This window comes from Salvelinus alpinus, chromosome 7 (genome assembly GCF_045679555.1).
Source record: "Salvelinus alpinus chromosome 7, SLU_Salpinus.1, whole genome shotgun sequence".
In the NCBI taxonomy this organism is placed as follows: Eukaryota; Metazoa; Chordata; class Actinopteri; order Salmoniformes; family Salmonidae; genus Salvelinus; species Salvelinus alpinus.
In genome coordinates, this window is record NC_092092.1 from 41,542,610 (window position 1) to 41,561,720 (window position 19,111).

General features: G+C 39.3%; 1 protein-coding gene across 1 annotated transcript; it reads right to left on the minus strand.

Annotated features, from left to right (window-relative positions):
• Positions 1 to 715: 715 nt before the first annotated feature.
• On the minus strand, positions 716 to 13,416 carry LOC139581044 (syntaxin-4-like). The gene is made up of 11 exons (XM_071410373.1): positions 13,181 to 13,416; positions 12,673 to 12,774; positions 12,203 to 12,302; positions 8,570 to 8,644; positions 8,373 to 8,443; positions 8,161 to 8,269; positions 7,911 to 7,984; positions 2,547 to 2,684; positions 2,154 to 2,264; positions 1,973 to 2,059; positions 716 to 1,849 (listed from the first exon to the last, which is right to left on the minus strand). Exons 1-10 carry the CDS (start codon positions 13,208 to 13,210, stop codon positions 1,982 to 1,984), a joined length of 888 nt encoding a protein of 295 aa, XP_071266474.1. The 5' UTR covers positions 13,211 to 13,416; the 3' UTR covers positions 716 to 1,849; positions 1,973 to 1,981.
• Between the last annotated feature and the right edge of the window lie 5,695 nt (positions 13,417 to 19,111).

Genomic DNA, 19,111 nt, shown 5'->3' on the forward strand with positions numbered 1-19,111 from the left:
TGCTCACTTGGCAGCCAGGCCCACCCACTGGGGAGCCAGGCCCAGCCAATCAAAATGAGTTTTTTCCCCACAAGGGCTTTATTACAGACAGAAGTACCCACACACGATCCTGCAGGTGAAGAAGCCGGATGTGAGGCCAGTTGGACGTACTGCCAAATTATCTAAAACAACGGAAGCAGTTTAGCGTAGGGAAATTAACTTTGAATTATCTGGTGGACATTCCTGCAGTCAGCATGCCAATTGCACGCTCCCTCAACTTGAGACATCGTGTTGTGACAAAACTGTACATTTTAGAGTGGCCTTTAATTGGCCCCGGCACAAGGTGCACCTTAAATTGAACATGCTGTTTAATTAGCTTCTTGAAATGCACACCTGTCAGGTGGATGAATTATCTTGGCAAAGGAGGGATGTATGCACAATTTAAGAAGCTTTTGTGGTTATGGAAAATTTCTGGGATTTTTTTATTTCAGTAATGGGACCAACACTATGTTGAGTTTATATTTTTGTTCAGTGTAACAAATCTTTCCCTGTCAGGGATTTGCTTATGTAGCCACCATGTCTACAGTACATCAATCTGATGGCTATTGAGAACATATACAGTACTAGAAAGTGTTACATTTTAAATGCGCAAGATGTCCCTCCTGTGATATTTCTGAGGACTGTTTCCCTCAGGGAATATGCAGCAGTAGCAGAAGAAAAAGGCACAGAGACAAACCATACTCTGCAAACTTTAATCTGGGCAACAGTTAAACCCATTTAATTTGTTTAAATTGCTGAACATTTGATACAAAATTCAACAGCCACATAATGTGTTTCGCCAAATACTGTACAAGTATTTAGCTCCTCTAGTCACTTCATAGGGAGGAGCTAGTCAGCACAGAGAATTAAGGCTAGGGTAAAGTACCATGGCTGATCTCTTTACGGTTTGAAAAAAAATTGATATAAAATGGTTAATGAGTTCTTGAAGCAGAAGAGCATTGAATAATTAGAGCACAGATTCCATCCCTTCTTTAAAATAAGGTAGTGAGCTACTCCATGATCTCAGACAGAGCCCTTAGATGTCCGCAAACACAAGAAAATGTTAATTAGGAAAAAAGGCACCATAACTATAAGGGTTCCTATTACTGTGGCAAGACTAAACATAGCAGCTTCCATAATATTAAAAGTATAAATAAATACTGAAGTGGATAGGACAACATGGAGGCAGTGGGCCATTTGAGGCAGTGCTTAGACAACATTCTCCTAATGGGAGAGAAATCTCAAGTGCCAATTCTTTATAAAAGATCTCTATATACAAGGGTCACATGGAACCCATTTCAGACACCTTTCAAATTTGATAACTGCACGTCTTAATTACTCACCAAATAATAAATTGGCGATATACAATTATATTATTCTAGATCTGCATTTAAAAACAAGAAGCCCTAAGCGCTTAAAATGTTTTCTTTCGCTTTGTACTAATACAATAAGAATCACTTTAGCACTTTAGTTTTCCTGAGCAAATCTTGTCAGTGTCGGTTCAAATACTGCATTCTTCCTTGGGGACACGTAGGGGTCCAACAAGTTGAGTAAGTAACAAGTTGTCCACACATTTTCATTTAGGGTGCCATTGAAGAAAAGGGCACCACAGAGAGAGCCAAAAACAACTTCAGCATTGCTTTTTGCTGAAAGTGGGGCAGTTAACGTATGAGCATGAGACAATGGCTGTTTGTGTATGTGTGCCTCCCGGTCTGTGCCAGGGTATCGATAGTTAAGAAGTCAGTGATATCAATAAGACAGGACTTCTCTTCTTTTCAAGGTCCCAGGGCAAAAGTGGGTTAGAGGAAGATGACACTGCAAGGAAGAATTTCTAAAAAGTACAAAATAAGTTGATTGAATACATTGACCTAATCAATAAATAGTTCATAGTTTTGTATTTGCAGTAAATTAATGTTGAAATATGGCCATTTTGGCTAACTACAAGAGTACTCACATCAGGATCTCAGGAGAAGCTGATAGCCAATGAGATGGCTAAAATGAGGAGGAGAATGGCACAGCATAACGCAATCCATATCTTCTTCTGTAGAGGAAGAGAGCGATAGAAAAGGTAGTATCAATGTTCATTAGCTAACCTGTCCAATAATTGGCACAACAACCTTAAAATTAACTCCTACCTTGCGTGCTTTGTTTTGGTAGGTGACAGCTTTCGCAGTGTCTGCCACTGCCTTTTCCACATAGTTAGTTGAATTGATGATGTTGGCTTCAATGCGGTTGACCATCTCCCCCTGCATAACAGAACAACAGTTTGTCAATTCAGCAAACACTTCACTAAAAGGTATTTTGCCAACCAACTTTCTCAGGAACAAGTCTCCAAAGCCCATTTCACCTTTCTCCCCAAAGTGTGTGCACTTGTACTGGTGTGGGAAATAGAATTTGAAAAATGGATTCTGCCCATGCTTGCACCAATCCAAAGCTTTTAAACCTTTGACAGGGAGTTAACAAGTGCACACTTGGGTAAGAAAGGTAATAGGGCTCCAGTTTGTCCTCCTGGGGTGTGACAGTCTTACCTGAGCCTCCACCTCCATGGCCAGGTATTGGAACATGTCATGCAGGTCCCTAATGCTCCTTTCCAGTTTAAGGATCTCGTCATGCCGGGACTCAATCTCATTCAGCGCCTGCTTAGTGGCTTTAGCGTCGATCAGGATCTACAGGAGGGAGAGTAAATGTTACAATCAGGTTCTTTAGAGCCTGACAAAATGTCTGAGAAATGATATGACAAGTGTCTAGTTAACTGCTCATAAAACGTAACACATCTAGTCAAGAGAACATCACCTACGCTTGAACTGAAACAGCTGTAGTCACACTAAAGCAGGGGTGGCCAAAGGGTTCAATCTATGGGGTTCTCTTTCACAACTATGGTGACTATACAGATTTCTAAGAATGTCTCAGACACAGGCATTGCAATGAGGGCTTACCAAATCCAAACCTGTAGTCCAATGCAAGCAAACAAGAGTGTCTTAAAACAAATGTCATAATTTTACTCCAGGAGCATGTAGTGCCTTCAGAAAGTATTCAACCCCCTTGACTTTTTCCACATTGTGTTGTTACGAAGTCGGATTGATCGTCATTTTTTTTTGTCAAAGATTTACACAAAACTCTGTTCAGTGGAAGAAAACAATAATATATCTTGATTAGATGAGTATTCAACCACTGAGTCAATACATGTTAGAATCACCTTTGGCAGCAAATACAGCTGTGAGTCTTTTTGGGTTAGTCTCAAAGCTTTGCACACCTGGACCGTACAATATTAGCCTTTAAAAAAAACATTTTTTACGCTCTGTCAAGTTGGTTGTTGATCATTGCTAGACAGCCATTTTCAAGTCTTGCCATATATTTTCAAGCCAATTGAAGTCAAAACTTTAACTAGGCCACTCAGAAACATTCAATGCAGTCTTGGTAAGCGCTCGAGTCCAGTGTATGTATAGTTGTCCTTCTGTTTTAGGTTATTGTCCTGCTGAAAGGTGAATTTGTCTCCCAGTCTCTGTTGGAAAGTAGACAATCAGGTTGTCCACTAGGATTTTGCCTGTGCTTAGCTCTATTAATTTTATTTTTATCCTGAAAAACTACAGTCCATATCGATGATAATTATACCTCTAACATCATGCAGCCATTACCATGCATGAAAATATGAAGATTGGTAGACCGTGTTGTGTTGGATTTGCCCCTAGCAAATGTATAAAAGACAAAAGCTTTGTTTTGTTTCTTTGACACATTTTTTACAATATTACTTAAGTTCTTTATTGCAAACAGAATGAATGTTTTTGAATATTTGTATTCTGTACAGGATTCCTTCTTTTCACTGTCATTTAGGTTAATATTGTAGAGTAACTACAATGTTGTTGATCCATCCTCAGTTTACTCCTAAAAAAAAAATGAATCACTGTTGGCCTCATGGTGAAATCCGTAAGCAGTTTCCTTCCTCTCTAGCAACTAAGTTAGGAAGTATGCCTGTATATTTGTAGAGTCTGGGTGTATTGATACACTATTAGTGATGTGCAGTTCGCTAACGATTCGTTCTTTTTGAACGACTCTATACTGACTCGAGTCATGATTCGTTTTTCTGAGTGATTTGTTCATTTTAGTTGGATGTTTGACCTAACTTACTATTGCTGGCCGCAACGAGTCCAACAGCAGGATTAATACACGCTCCTCCGGCTCAGCAGCTCCAGAGACATGCGCCGACCACCAACTGTCTGTCATAAGCACGCAGGGAAATACTTCCCTACCAAGCAAAAGAGCAGTAACTACACATTTGGTCAAAAATTAGACATTTTTGATACATTAAATACATGCTTTATCAGGTGGACAAATATCCTGCCTCCACTGTGGTAAGAAAATGGGGCTCATTTCTGCAGTAACTGGAAAAAGTGGCAGTGAAACCAGGGACAAAAAGCAGTAACTGGAAAAAGCTCACTGAGCTTTGGGCTGCAGCTTTTATGGTTTACCTTGGTATTATTGATTGTTTTTTACTGATACAAGTATCAAACTATATGAAACAGACAGTCGTGTGCAATAAAATTAAAATAAACTATGGAAACCAGTGTATTCCAGTGGGTATACCAAGCAAGAAGGCAGTAACTTCCATCTAGGGTCAGAGGTCAAGGTCAATATGAATAAAAATGTCCTCATGTTAAGACAACAGATAACCACATCTCTAGTGGTCTGACTACAACTCATTTGGCTGGACAATTAAACTATAAAGCCATTTTTCTGAGTTCCACTCTATGAGCCATTACTGCTCTTTTACTTGTGTTGGATTCTAACTTCTAACTTGAAATATCCTTATTCATGTTACCATATTATAACTGAGTGTATGGAAATCTACTGAGTGAGAAAGGGTAGTGCAGAAAGATTACATTCTGTCAGAACATGTTATTATTAATCTCATGTATCCTATAGAGAGAAGGGCAACGGTTTGGTTTCAGTCACAGATAAAGTAGGACAGACGTGAGTTAGGGAGGAATTCTGGACGAGGTCAGGTCAGATGAAGTGAGAACGAACAGTCGTCACTTGAGTTCCTGCCGAGCAACAAAAATGTATTGACTGTCTAAATGTGCAAGGAAGAGACTCAGCCTAGAAGGAGGGTATAAATATACAGTACCAGTCAAAAGTTTGGACACAGCTACTCATTCAAGGGTTTTTCTTTATTTTTACTATTTTCTACATTGTAGAATACTAGTGAAGACATCAAAACTATTAAATAACACATATGGAATCATGTAGTAACCAAAAAAAGTGTTAAATGAAAATATATTTTATATTTGAGATTCTTAGCCACCCTTTGCCTTAATGCCAAGAGTGTGCAAAGCTGTCATCCTCTCAACCAGCTTCATGAGGTAGTCACCTGGAATGCATTTCAATTAACAGCTGTGTCTTGTTAAAAAGTTCATTTGTGGAATTCCTTTCCTTCTTAATGCCTTTGAGCTCATCAGTTGTGTTGTGATAAGGTAGGGGTGGTATACAGAAGATAGCCCTATTTGGTAAAAGACCCAGTCCATATTATGGCAAGAACAGCTCAAATAAGCAAGGAGAAATTACAGTCCATCAGTACTTTAAGACCTGAAGGTCAATCAATCCGGAAAATGTCAAGAACTTTGAAAGTTTCTTCAAGTGCAGTCGCAAAAACCATCAAGCGCTATGATGAAACTGGTTCTCATGAGGACCGCCACAGGAAAGGAAGACCCAGAGTTACATCTGCTGCAGAGGATAAGTTCATTAGTTACCAGCCTCAGAAATTGCAGCCCAAATAAATGCTTCACAGAGTTCAAGTAACAGACACATGTCAACTTTTCAGAGGACACTGTGTGAAATCAGGCTTTCATGGTTGAATTGCTGCAAAGAAACCACTACAAAAAGGACACCAATAAGAAGAGACTTGCTTGGGCCAAGAAACACGAGCAATGGACATCAGACCAGTGGAAATCTGTCCTTCTGAGATTTTTGGTTCCAACTGCCGTGTCTTTGTGAGACGCAGAGTAGGTGAACAGATGATCTCTGCATGTGTGGTTCTCACCATGAAGGAGGAGGTGTGATGGTGCTTTGCTGGTGACACGATCTGTGATTTATTTAGAATTAAAGGCACACTTAACCAGCATGGCTATCACAGCATTCTGCAGCAATACACCATCCCATCCAGTTTGCACATGGGACTATCATTTGTTTTTCAACAGGGCAATGACCCAAAACACACCTCCAGGCTGTGTAAGGGCTATTTGACCAAAGAGTGATAGAGTGCTGCATCAGATTACCTGGCCTCCACAATCACCCGACCTTAACCCAATTGAGATGGTTTGGGATGAGTTGGACTGCAGAGTGAAGGAAAAGCAGCCGAAAAGTGTGTGCAAAGCTGTCATCAAGGCAAAGGGTGGATACTGAAGAATATAAAATATATTTTGATTCATTTAACACTTTTTTGGTTACTACATGATTCCATGTGTTATTTTATAGTTTTGATGTCTTCCCTATAATTATACAAAGTAGAAAATAGTACAAATAAAAACCCTTGAATGAGTAGGTGTGTCCAAACGTTTGACTGGTACTGTATGTGCTTGTGTAAACATGTCTTTGTCTTTTCAGCTGTTTGACTCGGTGGATGAATAAACTTGGTTTGGGCTTTGACTAGTTGTTCGTTAGTTTGTCAGGACCTGACACTTGGTATAGCAGAATAGATCATGAGCATAGAGAAGAAAAATACATGTTTAGAACTGATAACTGATCACATGGTGCAAGAATGATCGCAATTAATTGATTATTGAATATTACGACGGACACAGCTTTGTAGAACCAAAACATACATAGCCTTTGCTCAACAAACTCAACCTCTAGAATAAATAGTTTGGGGAGGGCTGCAGTTTGCGAACGACATTGTGCTCATCACCTTCACGGACGGAGGTCAAGCAATGCATTCTGCCAACAGTCGTTCACAATCTCGTCCGGTTACAGCCACAACTAGACCTCGTTACAAACGTATCAATGCATCTTATTTGTATGCCTAGCAATCAAACAAATGTAGGCTACATTGTTTAAAGCACACGTTTACAAGTCTGTCACAAATGACAGCTCCAATAAGCTCCCCATGGTGAACGAGAGGGTTGTAGACTCACGTTTTCAGTTCCATTGTTTGCCAGTAGGGGGTTCTGCATGCTCTGGGCAATACTGACTCAAATGAACATAACCAGTCTAAAGATTGGTTCTTTTGACTGAACGAGTTGAAAATATCTGAGTCAGTAAAAACAGCCAAACTTCTCATCACTATCCAAAGCGTAATTAATAACTTCCCCATTCTCAAAGGGTTATTATTCAGTGTCTAAGTGAACTTACAGATAATTGTATGTGTAGGGTACAGAGATGGGCAAGTCATTCAAAAGTCCATGCAACTTATTATGTGACTTGTTAAGCACATTTTCAACTTGAAATTATTTAAGCTTGCCATAACAAAGGGGCTGAATACTTATTGACTTAAGACGTTTCAGTTTTAAAAAATTATTCATTTGTAAACATTTCTAATAATAAAATTCCACTGGCATTATGAGGAATTGTGTGTATATCAGTGATACAAAATCTCAATTTAATCCATTTTAAATTCAAGCTGTAACATGTGGAAAAACACAAAGGGGGTTGAATACTTTCTGAAGGCACTGTATATGCATTTGTCTTTGTCCCAAACCTAACACGAAAGAGCTTAACTAGACAATGCAATTTCGATGTTTTTTTGTCATTCTGTTATATCAGAAAAACACAGAGCCTGAAAAGTCATAGTTAACAGAAAATCACCCAACAAAAAAAAGAGAATAATGTTGTGAGATTGCCAGCAGGTGGTTTCATCATGAATCATGAATTGTGGTTAGTTTAAGTCAGTCAGTCATACTCACATTCTGTGTAAAAACATCAGTCTGTCCACTTTCAAGCATACCGTCCAACTCCTCATCTGTAACATTGGTGCCCGCTGGAGGGATATAACAACAATTACTGCTTTTGGGTATATTTCCTTTTCACATGAAATCACCATTGTAGATGAACTTCTACATTGTAGTCTTGAATTCAGAAGATAAAAATCCATGGTGTTGAAATCACTTTCTGATCAGCAGTATGATAACAGTAACAGATGACATTCAGACTTACTGATTTTGAGCTGCCTCTGTATCCTCTCCACGTTGCGATCTCTGTAGGAAGCCTGGATGATGTTACAGTGGCCCATCAACTCCACAAACTCTCGAGACAAGACACCATGCTAGAGAAAGAGAGGAGGCAGAGAGATGAAAGTGTTAAATTAATGTCAGCCTACTGTATATGGGATTACAATCAAGATTTTATTCATTATATAGAAGCCTCACTTGTGCTCTCTGCATCCTTAGGTTTATGGGAACATATCTCCCATCATCATCTCCTTTTTTGGGTTCAATGGCTGTAAAAATAAATAAATAACAATCGGTTGGATATTTTTGTATTCAGGTATATCCACTGGGGGCACCGAATCACCTGTGATCATTAGTCAATAGCTCACCATATAATTTCAGTTTAGAATACTCACTGTTCAGTTTCTTCTGGATCTGCATTGCCATTGTTTTGATTTCTTCCCGAAGGGTTTGGAGTTCCCTTTTCATACCTGAACGACAAAGAAACGTTACGACCTCACCTTTTATTTACTGTCAACAGGCAGAGTAACTAATCCCTCAGCCTGTAGGGAATAATGGTACCTAATAGTACGCTTAACAACAACTACTTTATCACCAAAAAGGAAAAATGCCCTTCAAACAGAGACACTTTTTAGTACAATGTGTCCCTTCTGACAAGACATGGAGGTCCAGTGTTCAATTGCATTTGAAGCTCATAGTGGCAGATCAAATTTGGTGTAAAATGAAAGGTAAGATTCTATATTTCTGAGAAATTTCTGAGTTAATGCATTTCTACATATTTCAACCATTTTCCCATCCTAAAAATGCTGAATAAGCAAAGGCTTTGATTTCTGGTCAAACAGATGGAAAAGGGGTCTTACGTCTAGCAGAGAAAGTCTTAGAAGGTATTAGAAGCACAATAATGTTGAAGTACCCTACCAACTAATATCAACATTTATATTTAGTTTTGCAAACTGATCTGCCTTCTGTAGGTTTAAGAAATATTGCCTAGTGTCTTGTCTTACCGTTACCAAAAAACCCATCGATCTTTGATATATTTTCTAATTAAATTAAAGTTCACAGAAGTAAAAAGGTACACCTACCAATTAGTTATAAGCAGTAATACATGAGGCCATGTTTTATGAAATTTTTTATCGGGAGGCAAAGCTACTCAAGTGTATGTCTGCTGTTATACAACAGTTTACCAGCATGAACAAACAAGATTCTTTCCCAAACCATACATTTTGCAACAAAACGTGAGGTTACATTCACTAACACTGCTTGTAAAGTGCAATTAGCGGCATTCTCTGGTCGTTAGTTCGATTCGTATTGACTGCCATGTAACGCAAATCTACCCAAGTGCTGGTTGATAGTTCCAGAACTTGAGGTTGCTATGGCAAACAGAAATGGTTGCTATGGAGGCTCTTACCGTTGCTAGCTAGCCAACACAGCTAACACAATCACTTCAGACTGCGGAACCCAAACCGGCTGCACGCGTGCGCCATCGTGCATAAATGTATTTTGTCCCCCTACACCAAACGTGATCACGACACGCAGGTTAAAATATCAAAACTAACTCTGAACCAATGACATTAATTTGGGGACAGGTCGAAAAGCATTAAACATGTATGGCAATTTAGCTAGTTAGCTTGCACTTGCTAGCTAATTTGTCCTGGGATATAAACATTAAGTTGTTATTTTACCTGAAATGCACAAGGTCTTCTACTCCGACAATTAATCCACACATAAAACGGCCAACCGAATAGTTTCTAGTCATCTCTCCTCCTTCCAGGCTTTTTCATATTTTAATTTATATGGTGATTGGCATCTACACTTTTACCACGACAACCGGCAAAGCATTTAGTCTTTCAATCACCCACGTGGGTATAACCAATGAGGAGATGGCACGTGGGTACCTGCTTCTATAAACCAATGAGGAGATGGGAGATGCAGGACTTTCAGTGTGATCTGCATCAGAAATAGAAAGGAGTTCTATTTCAGCCCGTGGCAACGCAAACGCTCGTTGGAGCAGTGTGGGTGCAATAATTGAATAATATAGATTTCTAAATTTATTTTGCAACGCTCGTGTCCGGTCTGGTCAGCATGTCGGCTGGAAAGACTGCAAACTAGTTGCGTTTCGTTTTACTTGTTCATTTATTTACATTTCTTTGTGTATCCATACAAATGATGCTGAATCATGATATAGACTGGCAAATGTCAGAGATAATGTCTTGATGCTTTTTACAGTGGAGATCAAGTTTCTAAATTGCATGACTGAGCAAATGAGACAGTGGATCTGTAAAAGTAATAGTAGTGTGTTGCTAGGTAATGACAAATGATGGCACTTTTTATGAATGTGGCCATGTGTATATTGTTTAGTATATCATGGGCAGGATAGACTAACAATGGGAATTTCAAACCACCCGTTGCATAAAATGTTTTAACTGATAAGAATTTGGTTTATGATTTATTAAGTTATTAAAAACGTGTCATTCTGTTACCAAATCGACCAAAAAAATCGGTAACTATGACTGCAACTGAATTAGCTACAATGAGAATTCATAGTATTTAATTTTATTTAACTAGGCAAGTCAGTTACGAACAAATTCTTATTTTACAATGACGGCCTACCCCGGCCAAACCATCCCCTAACCTGGACGACGCTGGGCCAATTGTGCGCCACCCTATGGGACTCCCAATTACGTCCGGTTGTGATACAGCCCGGGATCGAACCAGGGTCTATAGTGACGTTTCTAGCGCTGAGATGCAGTGCCTTAGATCGCTGCGCCATTCGGTAGGGTTGTTCCATGTCATTTCAGCAAGCCATGACACCCACCATCTCAGATTGTTCTGATATCATTTCTGTAGTTAGAAAACAGATAAGATTAGCATTCCTGCAACAATATTTTATTGAAATATAATTTGAACTTAAGCTAAATTAAGCTAATTGATTGCACCCAAATTGGCTATTTTAATTTATAGGATTCATATAATATTAAATAAATATAATAGTACCTAACATCTGATTTGGACCAAACGTTTTTCTAAAAGTAGCTAGGTTTCTATCCAATTGGCGACAGATTGTCATGCGAATATTCTAAAATCAGCATAAATAAAATATGCGCATTTCCCCACCAATGGTGCGTTTCCAGCAAACTGACTTGTTGCGGATAAAAATCTGTATGTGATGACATAGCGCACACAAATTGTACATTTTCACTTAAGTTTTCATGTACAGAATAAAAATCTAAAGTTCAATGTGTTTCCATTACATTTTCAATTCTACCGATAGTTGTGTCACAAAAAGCAAATATGCCTACTCCGGTCTTGCCGCGTGCGCTCTAGCCAGCTCGCAGATACAGTGCGGGTAGGTTAGTCTACATGAGATTATTTTTGTCGAAACGGCAGTCAAGCATCAAATCACCATGTCACCAGAATAAGACCCTCAATATTTATTGGAAAAAAGAGCATCAAGCTAATCACAGTGCACTTTCACCACTCTGTGAATTTCATCATCATTTATTTCACCTGTAGCCTAATAAATTGCATGCTTTCCCAAGTCATAGTGGGTGAACCATGCATCATATCACGTGACTCCAATAGGATGGTTATTATATCAATATTTGCACATAAAAAGGAGTTTCTGCCATTTCTCACATAATTAATTTTACCAACACAAAAATATATATTTGTCGAACGGACAAATAACCTGTTGCCATTTATAGAATTGCACCAAAACTTCCTGTTTCCATCACAGATCTACCTGTTACCAAACAAGTAAATATGTTTTTGTTAAATTCCCAGTGGAAATTGTTCAAAGTAGTCCTTGTGCATTGAGTTGTATGGTTTGTTTAACTTTGCAAATAATGTTTTTTGTTTGGTATACATTTAAAGTAAAAAAATCTCAGTGTCTGTGTCATTCTGTAACCGTGGAAATGCAATATTCTATGCATATCATATAATAACTCCTACATACATTACCACCATGCCATACATTTACATACAGCATATTAGCACTAATGTTAGTGTGTTAGTGTTGCTCTACTGACCGTCCTCTGGCAGTGCCACACCCAACACTGTCTTCTGTTTGTTCTCAAGGTCAGAGACCACCTTTTTAAGCATCTCCATTACCCCTCGAATCTCTTGGACCTGATGAGAAGGGATAAACAGGCTGGTAAATGTAATAGAAGCTAAACTGTGAACTAGTTTTTTTAGTGGCACTAAAGAAAAGACCAGGAGACAAATTCCGCATCACCCTGTGTGTCACTGACGAGCTGACTGTATTCGCATAACATGTACATTGGGCATACAGAAAAGCTACTGATTTTGACTTGACATTATTTCAGGCAGATCACATTAGAATGATAGTTTATGTTGGCACAACAAACTGTTCCTGTGTTTGGCATCCACAAGCCAAGATAAAAGTACTGCAGAGTAGCATAACATTGAAACTGACATCAAGTCACCATAAAAACGCAAACAGATGTCTCAACTCTTGAATTCATTTGCATGATTTCACCTTCTTGAAAAAAGCATCATTCTTCTCTTCCTTCACTGTAGAAATCCCCGGTTTGACCATAAGGGCCCTGCCCTCTTCCTCCTCGTCTGACGCCTCTGCGGTCTGGTGTGTGAGGAAGAGAGAATAGGGAAAGAATGGACACAATCATCACGTCATTAACAGGTAAATCCAACATGCAACCCATATTGAGTGCGGCATTGAACTTTCAATACACTTTTAGCCACTGGCCCATCCTTGGTTCTAGACCATCTTAACTATGCTAACTTAGCTAGATATCCGAGGTTTACAAAAAAACTAGCCAGGTTCGCCAATTTAAATCAATGTAGCTAGCACTAATAGCTAAAAGATAAAGAATACATTGGATACCCAATGAAATAGCTACAAATTCTGCATTTGACCATGCATAAACGTCTATATTCAAATTCTGCATTTGACCATGCATACACGTCTATATTCATTGATATTGGTTAGTATAAGTTAGCTAGTCTGTTTTTCTTTTTACACTCACATTTCCAAGTTCCTTAGTTCGGTCCCGCATTTCCTCTCAGTCCAAATGCAATGTATTAACGAAGATATTATTACGATATCCTATATCAAGGTAAATATTTGTTTAATCAAATGAGCAATAAAACACAAAAAAGTTTGTCATTCAACAAGTAAACTGCTACCACAGATATAAAACATATTTCCTGCTACTTCCTCTTCAGCTAGTATTTCAGAGAAAAACAGTCCACATAAGAACACACGCCACCTATCGTACTGTAGTTTAATATAGGTAATTGACGGCGCATGCGTGGATTTTTTAAACTTTCAAACAAGCCACTGCGTAATGTTGCCCTCTGCTGTAAACATGATCATATTTATAATTCAGTTGCGCTTAATTTTAACCTATTTAATCCCATCAGTCACAATAGTGACCGTAAAAAACGTTTCCAGTTATAAGCCTCTAAAATTTTTACTGAATGATATATCAATGCATTTCTAGCAAATATTGAAATAATAAAGGGTCTCAATGAAATATGTGCAGTGCCACATGTTTGTCAATTTTGTCAATTTTCACATGACCAGAGCTGTTTACTTCCTGGTTGCACCATGAGACGATGATGGCTGCATCAAAGCTCCCCCAAAAAAGGTTAGTAAAGTATGTTAACATAATGATAGGACAAAGATTTTTGGTACACATCATCTTTAAGGTGTCTAGTATTTATATATGCATTTGCAATTACTCAACTTTGTTCAGTGTGGTCATAGAATGAGTAAACATGTTAAGGCAACAATAGTGACAGGCAGGATAACACAGTGCATCTAGGTATACACATACTTATACACATACATAGTTCTTGTTCTACCTAACTGTCTACTCTGTTCTTTCTACTCTGTTTTTCACTTTGAGCCAAGTTCTGGATATGTTGCTCAGACAAGGCGTGCAACATTGCAGTTATCCCTCAGAGATTGTGATAGCGATGGGTCAGATATGGACTATGAGGGGGAGACAGGTAATTTGCCAGCCAGGCTGTTGAATGTATATGCTGAACCTATGCAACCTGATCATGACAGGAACAACGTTATCAGTGATTATGACCTACCCCTCACCACCCTACATTCTCCTTCCTGAGACTGGGTTGGGTCATGGACCCAGTGTCGTTCTTGGTGTTGCAGAGCAATCTCAGGTGCTTCAAGGTTGCAAGTTCCTTCATGACAACCTCTTCACTTCGCTTGCACTCCTCGATGAAATGACAAAAAGAGGATATGGGAGCTCTGGAATGATGAGGCAAAATCGTCTGTTTGATGTTCAATTCAAGCCACAGAAGGACTTCATGAAGTTACTCCGGGAAACCTCTGAGGTTCTGACCCAAGGAGACAGGTTGCTTGTCCGTTAGAAAGACAATAACATTGTCACAGTGGCAACAAACATGGAGGAGAAATACAGTGAGACCTCTGTCAAGAGATGAACAAGGAGCAATGTGCCTTTTGACAAAGTCCCACAACCAAAATGCATCAACCGATAAAATGAGCAAATGGGTGGTGTTGAACTTCACAACCTACAGGTTTCAAGATACCATATCTCCATAAGGTCTAAGAAGTGGTGGTGGCCCATCTTTTCATGGTCTCTCAACAGTGCACTTGTAAACAGCCATTTATTTTACAGAGATGTTATGGGAGGGACCATCAACCTGCTCACCTTCTCATGGATAGTGGCACAGTCTCTTATGCAAAAGTTTGGCATGAAACCACTGAGCCACGGAAGGAGATCTCTACTGCTGCTACTGTTGAAGATCAGGCAAGATATGACAAAGCTTCTCACTGGCCAATCATCACGATGCACCGGTTCCATAGATGTTGTCATTGTGACAAATGCACTACCTATGCATGTCAGAAATGCAAAGCGCCACTGCACATTGAGTGCTTCAAGATATACCACAGACAGTAGAAAAGGAGATAAGAGCGAATGAAAAAGGTCTGAAAAAGCCAATAAAAGACTAATTGAAAAGTCAATAAAGGGTGAGGAGAAGCAGTACAACGGACTCTAGGAAGAAAAGAAAAGTCAACAAAAATGGAAGAAGACAATCAAAATGACTGAAATGTTTTTGGAAAAGAGGATCAATTGATTCAAGACATACTGTATGACAGTAGGTCTGACTGATCGCAGTTCAAAATAGTGATGCACAAACTAATCGTGCACTTGGTTCTGAAGCCTACCTCTATAATGTATGTATGTATGTGTATAATATATATATCTTTTTTTGTAGGCTTCTACTTGAATGCATGTTCCACAGGCTACCTCTATCCTAAATGTTACCTTTATGTTCAATCTGAATGAATGACACGACTGCTATACAGTTGTTATTGAATGTTGCACTAAAATGTCACAATGACAATGTTACAATGAATATTGCACTAAAGTACAAGTTCAAATGTTACAATAAAGTTACAATATTGATGTTTCAATACATGTTGCACTAAAGTAACAATGATACAATAAAGTAACAATGTTGAAATACGTTGATGGTTGTTATTTTTTTGTCTTTGCTCTCAGTATTCATATCGGTGTTGTATAAGGGTTTTTGATATGTAAAATAGTCACACTAGAATGTGATGGGGCATTCTAGTAGCAATGCTGGGGACTGCCAGTGACAGAGTTTTAAATGTGTTAATAACTGGGCTGGGATATATAAGAATTTTCATGACTGCATAGGAGAAATATGTTAATTCAGTATACATCACATTATCCCACTTGTCACAATTGTGACCGACCATAAAACACACTTTTTCACCTACTTTTCCATGAAAATGTAAAAAAAAATATTGATTTGATTATTTCAAAGGCTTACTAAAATTCGGGATTAAATGGGTTAATTGTTGTACCTCACAACAAAATCTGAAAGTCCATTACCTACTGTTTGTAACATGACTAACATGCAGCCCAAAATCAATTTCAGATACTTCAATCTTTCAAAATGGCCTCACCTGGAATCTGTCCTTTGGAACACATTCCGGACTTTACAGCAAGTGAAATGCCTTTGTGCTAAACTGTATTTATTTGAGCCTGGTAAATCTATGAAGAGGCCTCCAGATCCACAAACGGAGAGGATCGGAAGTTGTACGCTCTGCTCTATAAAAGCTCTTGAGCCTAGCAGAAGGGAAAACAACCCAATCATTTTTCAATGCAAGGATAGATACAAGACACTGATCATCCACGTCAAATCAAATGTCATTTGTCACATGTGCTGAACACAACCTTAATGTGTAAAAAAAGTAAGCTAAATAAACTAAAGGTAAAATAGCAGCACAATAAAATAACAATACGGAGGCTATATACAGTTGAAGTCGGAAGTTTACATACACTTAGGTTGGAGTCATTAAAACTAGTTTTTTAACCACTCCACAAATTTCTTGTTAACAAACTATAGTTTTGGAAAGTCGGTTAGGACATCTACTTTGTGCATGACACAAGTAATTTTTCCAACAAGTGTTTACAGACAGATTATTTTACTTCTAATTCACTGTATCACAATTCCAGTGGGTCAGAAGTTTACATACACTAAGTTGACTGTGACTTTAAACAGCTTGAGAAATTCCAGAAAATGATGTCATGGCTTTAGAAGCTTCTGATAGGCTAATTTACATAATTTGAGTCAATTGGAGGGGTACCTGTGGATGTATTTCAAGGCCTACCTTCAAACTCCGTGCCTCTTTGCTTGACATCATGGGAAAATCAAAAGAAATCAGCCAAAAAGACCTCCACAATTCTGGTTCATCCTTGAGAGCAATTTCCAAACGCCTGAAGGTACCACGTTGATCTGTACAAACAATAGCATGCAAGTATAAACACCATGGGACCACGCAGCCGTCATACCGCTCAGGAAGGAGACGCGTTCTGTCTCCTAGAGATGAACATACTTTGGTGCGAAAAGTGCAAATCAATCCCAGAACAACAGCAAAGGACCTTGTGAAGATGCTGGAGGAAACCGGTACAAAAGTATCTATATTCACAGTAAAACGAGTCCTATATCGACATAACCTGAAAGGCTGCTCAGCAAGGAAGAAGCCACTGCTCCAAAACTGCCATAAAAAAGCCAGACTACGGTTTGCAACTGCACATGGGGACAAAGATCGTGCTTTTTGGAGAAATGTCCTCTGGTCTGATGAAACAAAAATAGAACTGTTTGTCCATAATGACCATCGTTATGTTTAGAGGAAAAAGGGGGAGGATTGCAAGCCGAAGAACACCATCCCAACCGTGAAGCACGGGGGTGGCAGCATCATGTTGTGGGGGTGCTTTGCTGCAGGAGGGACTGGTGCACTTCACAAAATAGATGTCATCATGAGGATGGAAAATTATGTGGATGGAAAATTATGTGGATATATTGAAGCAAAATCTCAAGACATCAGTCAGGAAGTTAAAGCTTGGTTGCAAATGGGTCTTCCAAATGGATAATGACCCCAAGCATACTTCCAAAGTTGTGGCAAAATGGCTTAAGGACAACAAAGTCAAAGTATTGGAGTGGCCATCACAAAGCCCTGATCTCAACCCTATAGAACATTTGTGGGCAGAACTGAAAATGCGTGTGTGTGAGCAAGGAGGCCTACAAACCTGACTCAGTTACGTCAGGAGGAATGGGCCAAAATTCACCCAACTTATTGTGGGAAACTTGGGGAAAATACCTGAAACGTTTGAACCAAGTTAAGCAATTGAAAGGCAATGCTACCAAATACTAATTGAGTGTATGTAAACTTCTGACCCACTGGGAATGTGATGAAAGAAACAAAAGCTGAAATAAATCATACTATTATTCTGACATTTCACATTCTTAAAATAAAGTGGTGATCCTAACTGACCTAAGACAGGGAATTTTTACAAGGATTAAATGTCAGGAATTGTGAAAAACTGAGTTGAAATGTATTTGGCTAAAGTGACTATGCATAGATAGTAAACAGAGAGTAGCAGCAGCATATGTGAAGAGTGTGAATCCAGTGAATGTACATTGAGCTTGTGCAAGAGATAAATACAAAAATAAATAAGGGGGTCAATGCAAATAGTCTTGGTAGCCATTTCATTAACTGTTCAACAGTCTTATGGCTTGGGGGTAGAAGCTGTTAAGGAGCCTTTTGGTCCCAGACTTGGCGCTCCGTTAGTGCTTGCCGTGGCGTGCGGTAGCAGAGAGAACAGTCTATGACTTGGGTGGCTGGAGTCTTTGAGAATTTTTAGGGCGTTCCTCTGACGCTGCCTCGTATAGAAGTCCTGGATTGTAGGAAGCTCTGTACTGGGCCGTACGCACTACCCTCTGTAGCGCCTTGCAGTCGGATGACGAGCAGTTGCCATACCAAGTGGTGATGCAACCAGTCAGGATGCTCTCGATGGTGTAGCTGTAGAACATTTTGAGGATCTGAGGTCCTATGCTAAATCTTTTCAGCCTCCTGAGGGGGAATAGGCGTTGTTGTCATGCCCTCTTTACGACTGTGTTGGTGTGTTTGGACCATGATAGGTCCCTAGTGATGTGGACACCAAGGAACTTGAAGAACAATCTGGTCTAAATGGCCATGTACTCTTTTAATCTCCCCCCGGCACAGCCAGAAGAGGACTGGCCACCCCTCAGAGCCTGGTTCCTCTCTAGGTTTCTTCCTAGGTTCCTGCCTTTCTAGGTAGTTTTTCCTAGCCACCATGCTTCTACATCTGCTTTCTCTTTGGGGTTTTAGTCTGAGTTTCTGTATAAGCACTTTGTGACATCTACTGATGTAAAAAGGGCTTTATAAATCAATTAGATCTGAAACTCTTGACCCGCTCGACTACAGTCTCGTTGATGTAAATGGAGGTGTGCTTGGCCCTCCTTTTCCTGTAGTCCACGAACAGCTCCTTTGTCTTGCTCACGTTGAGGGAGAGGTTGTTGTCCTGACACCACACTGCCAGGTCTCTGACCTCCTTCCTATAGGCTGTCTC

Bases quoted from the DNA above. Each gene is read 5' to 3' on its own strand.
- LOC139581044 (XM_071410373.1), bottom strand. From the start codon at position 13,210: ATGCGGGACCGAACTAAGGAACTTGGAAAT. The intron at 8,645-12,202 runs GTCAGTAGAGCA...TTTGTCGTTCAG, and splicing joins TGTGGCACTGCCAGAGGACG to GTATGAAAAGGGAACTCCAA. The intron at 8,270-8,372 runs GTGAGGCTTCTA...CTCTTTCTCTAG, and splicing joins TAAGGATGCAGAGAGCACAA to CATGGTGTCTTGTCTCGAGA.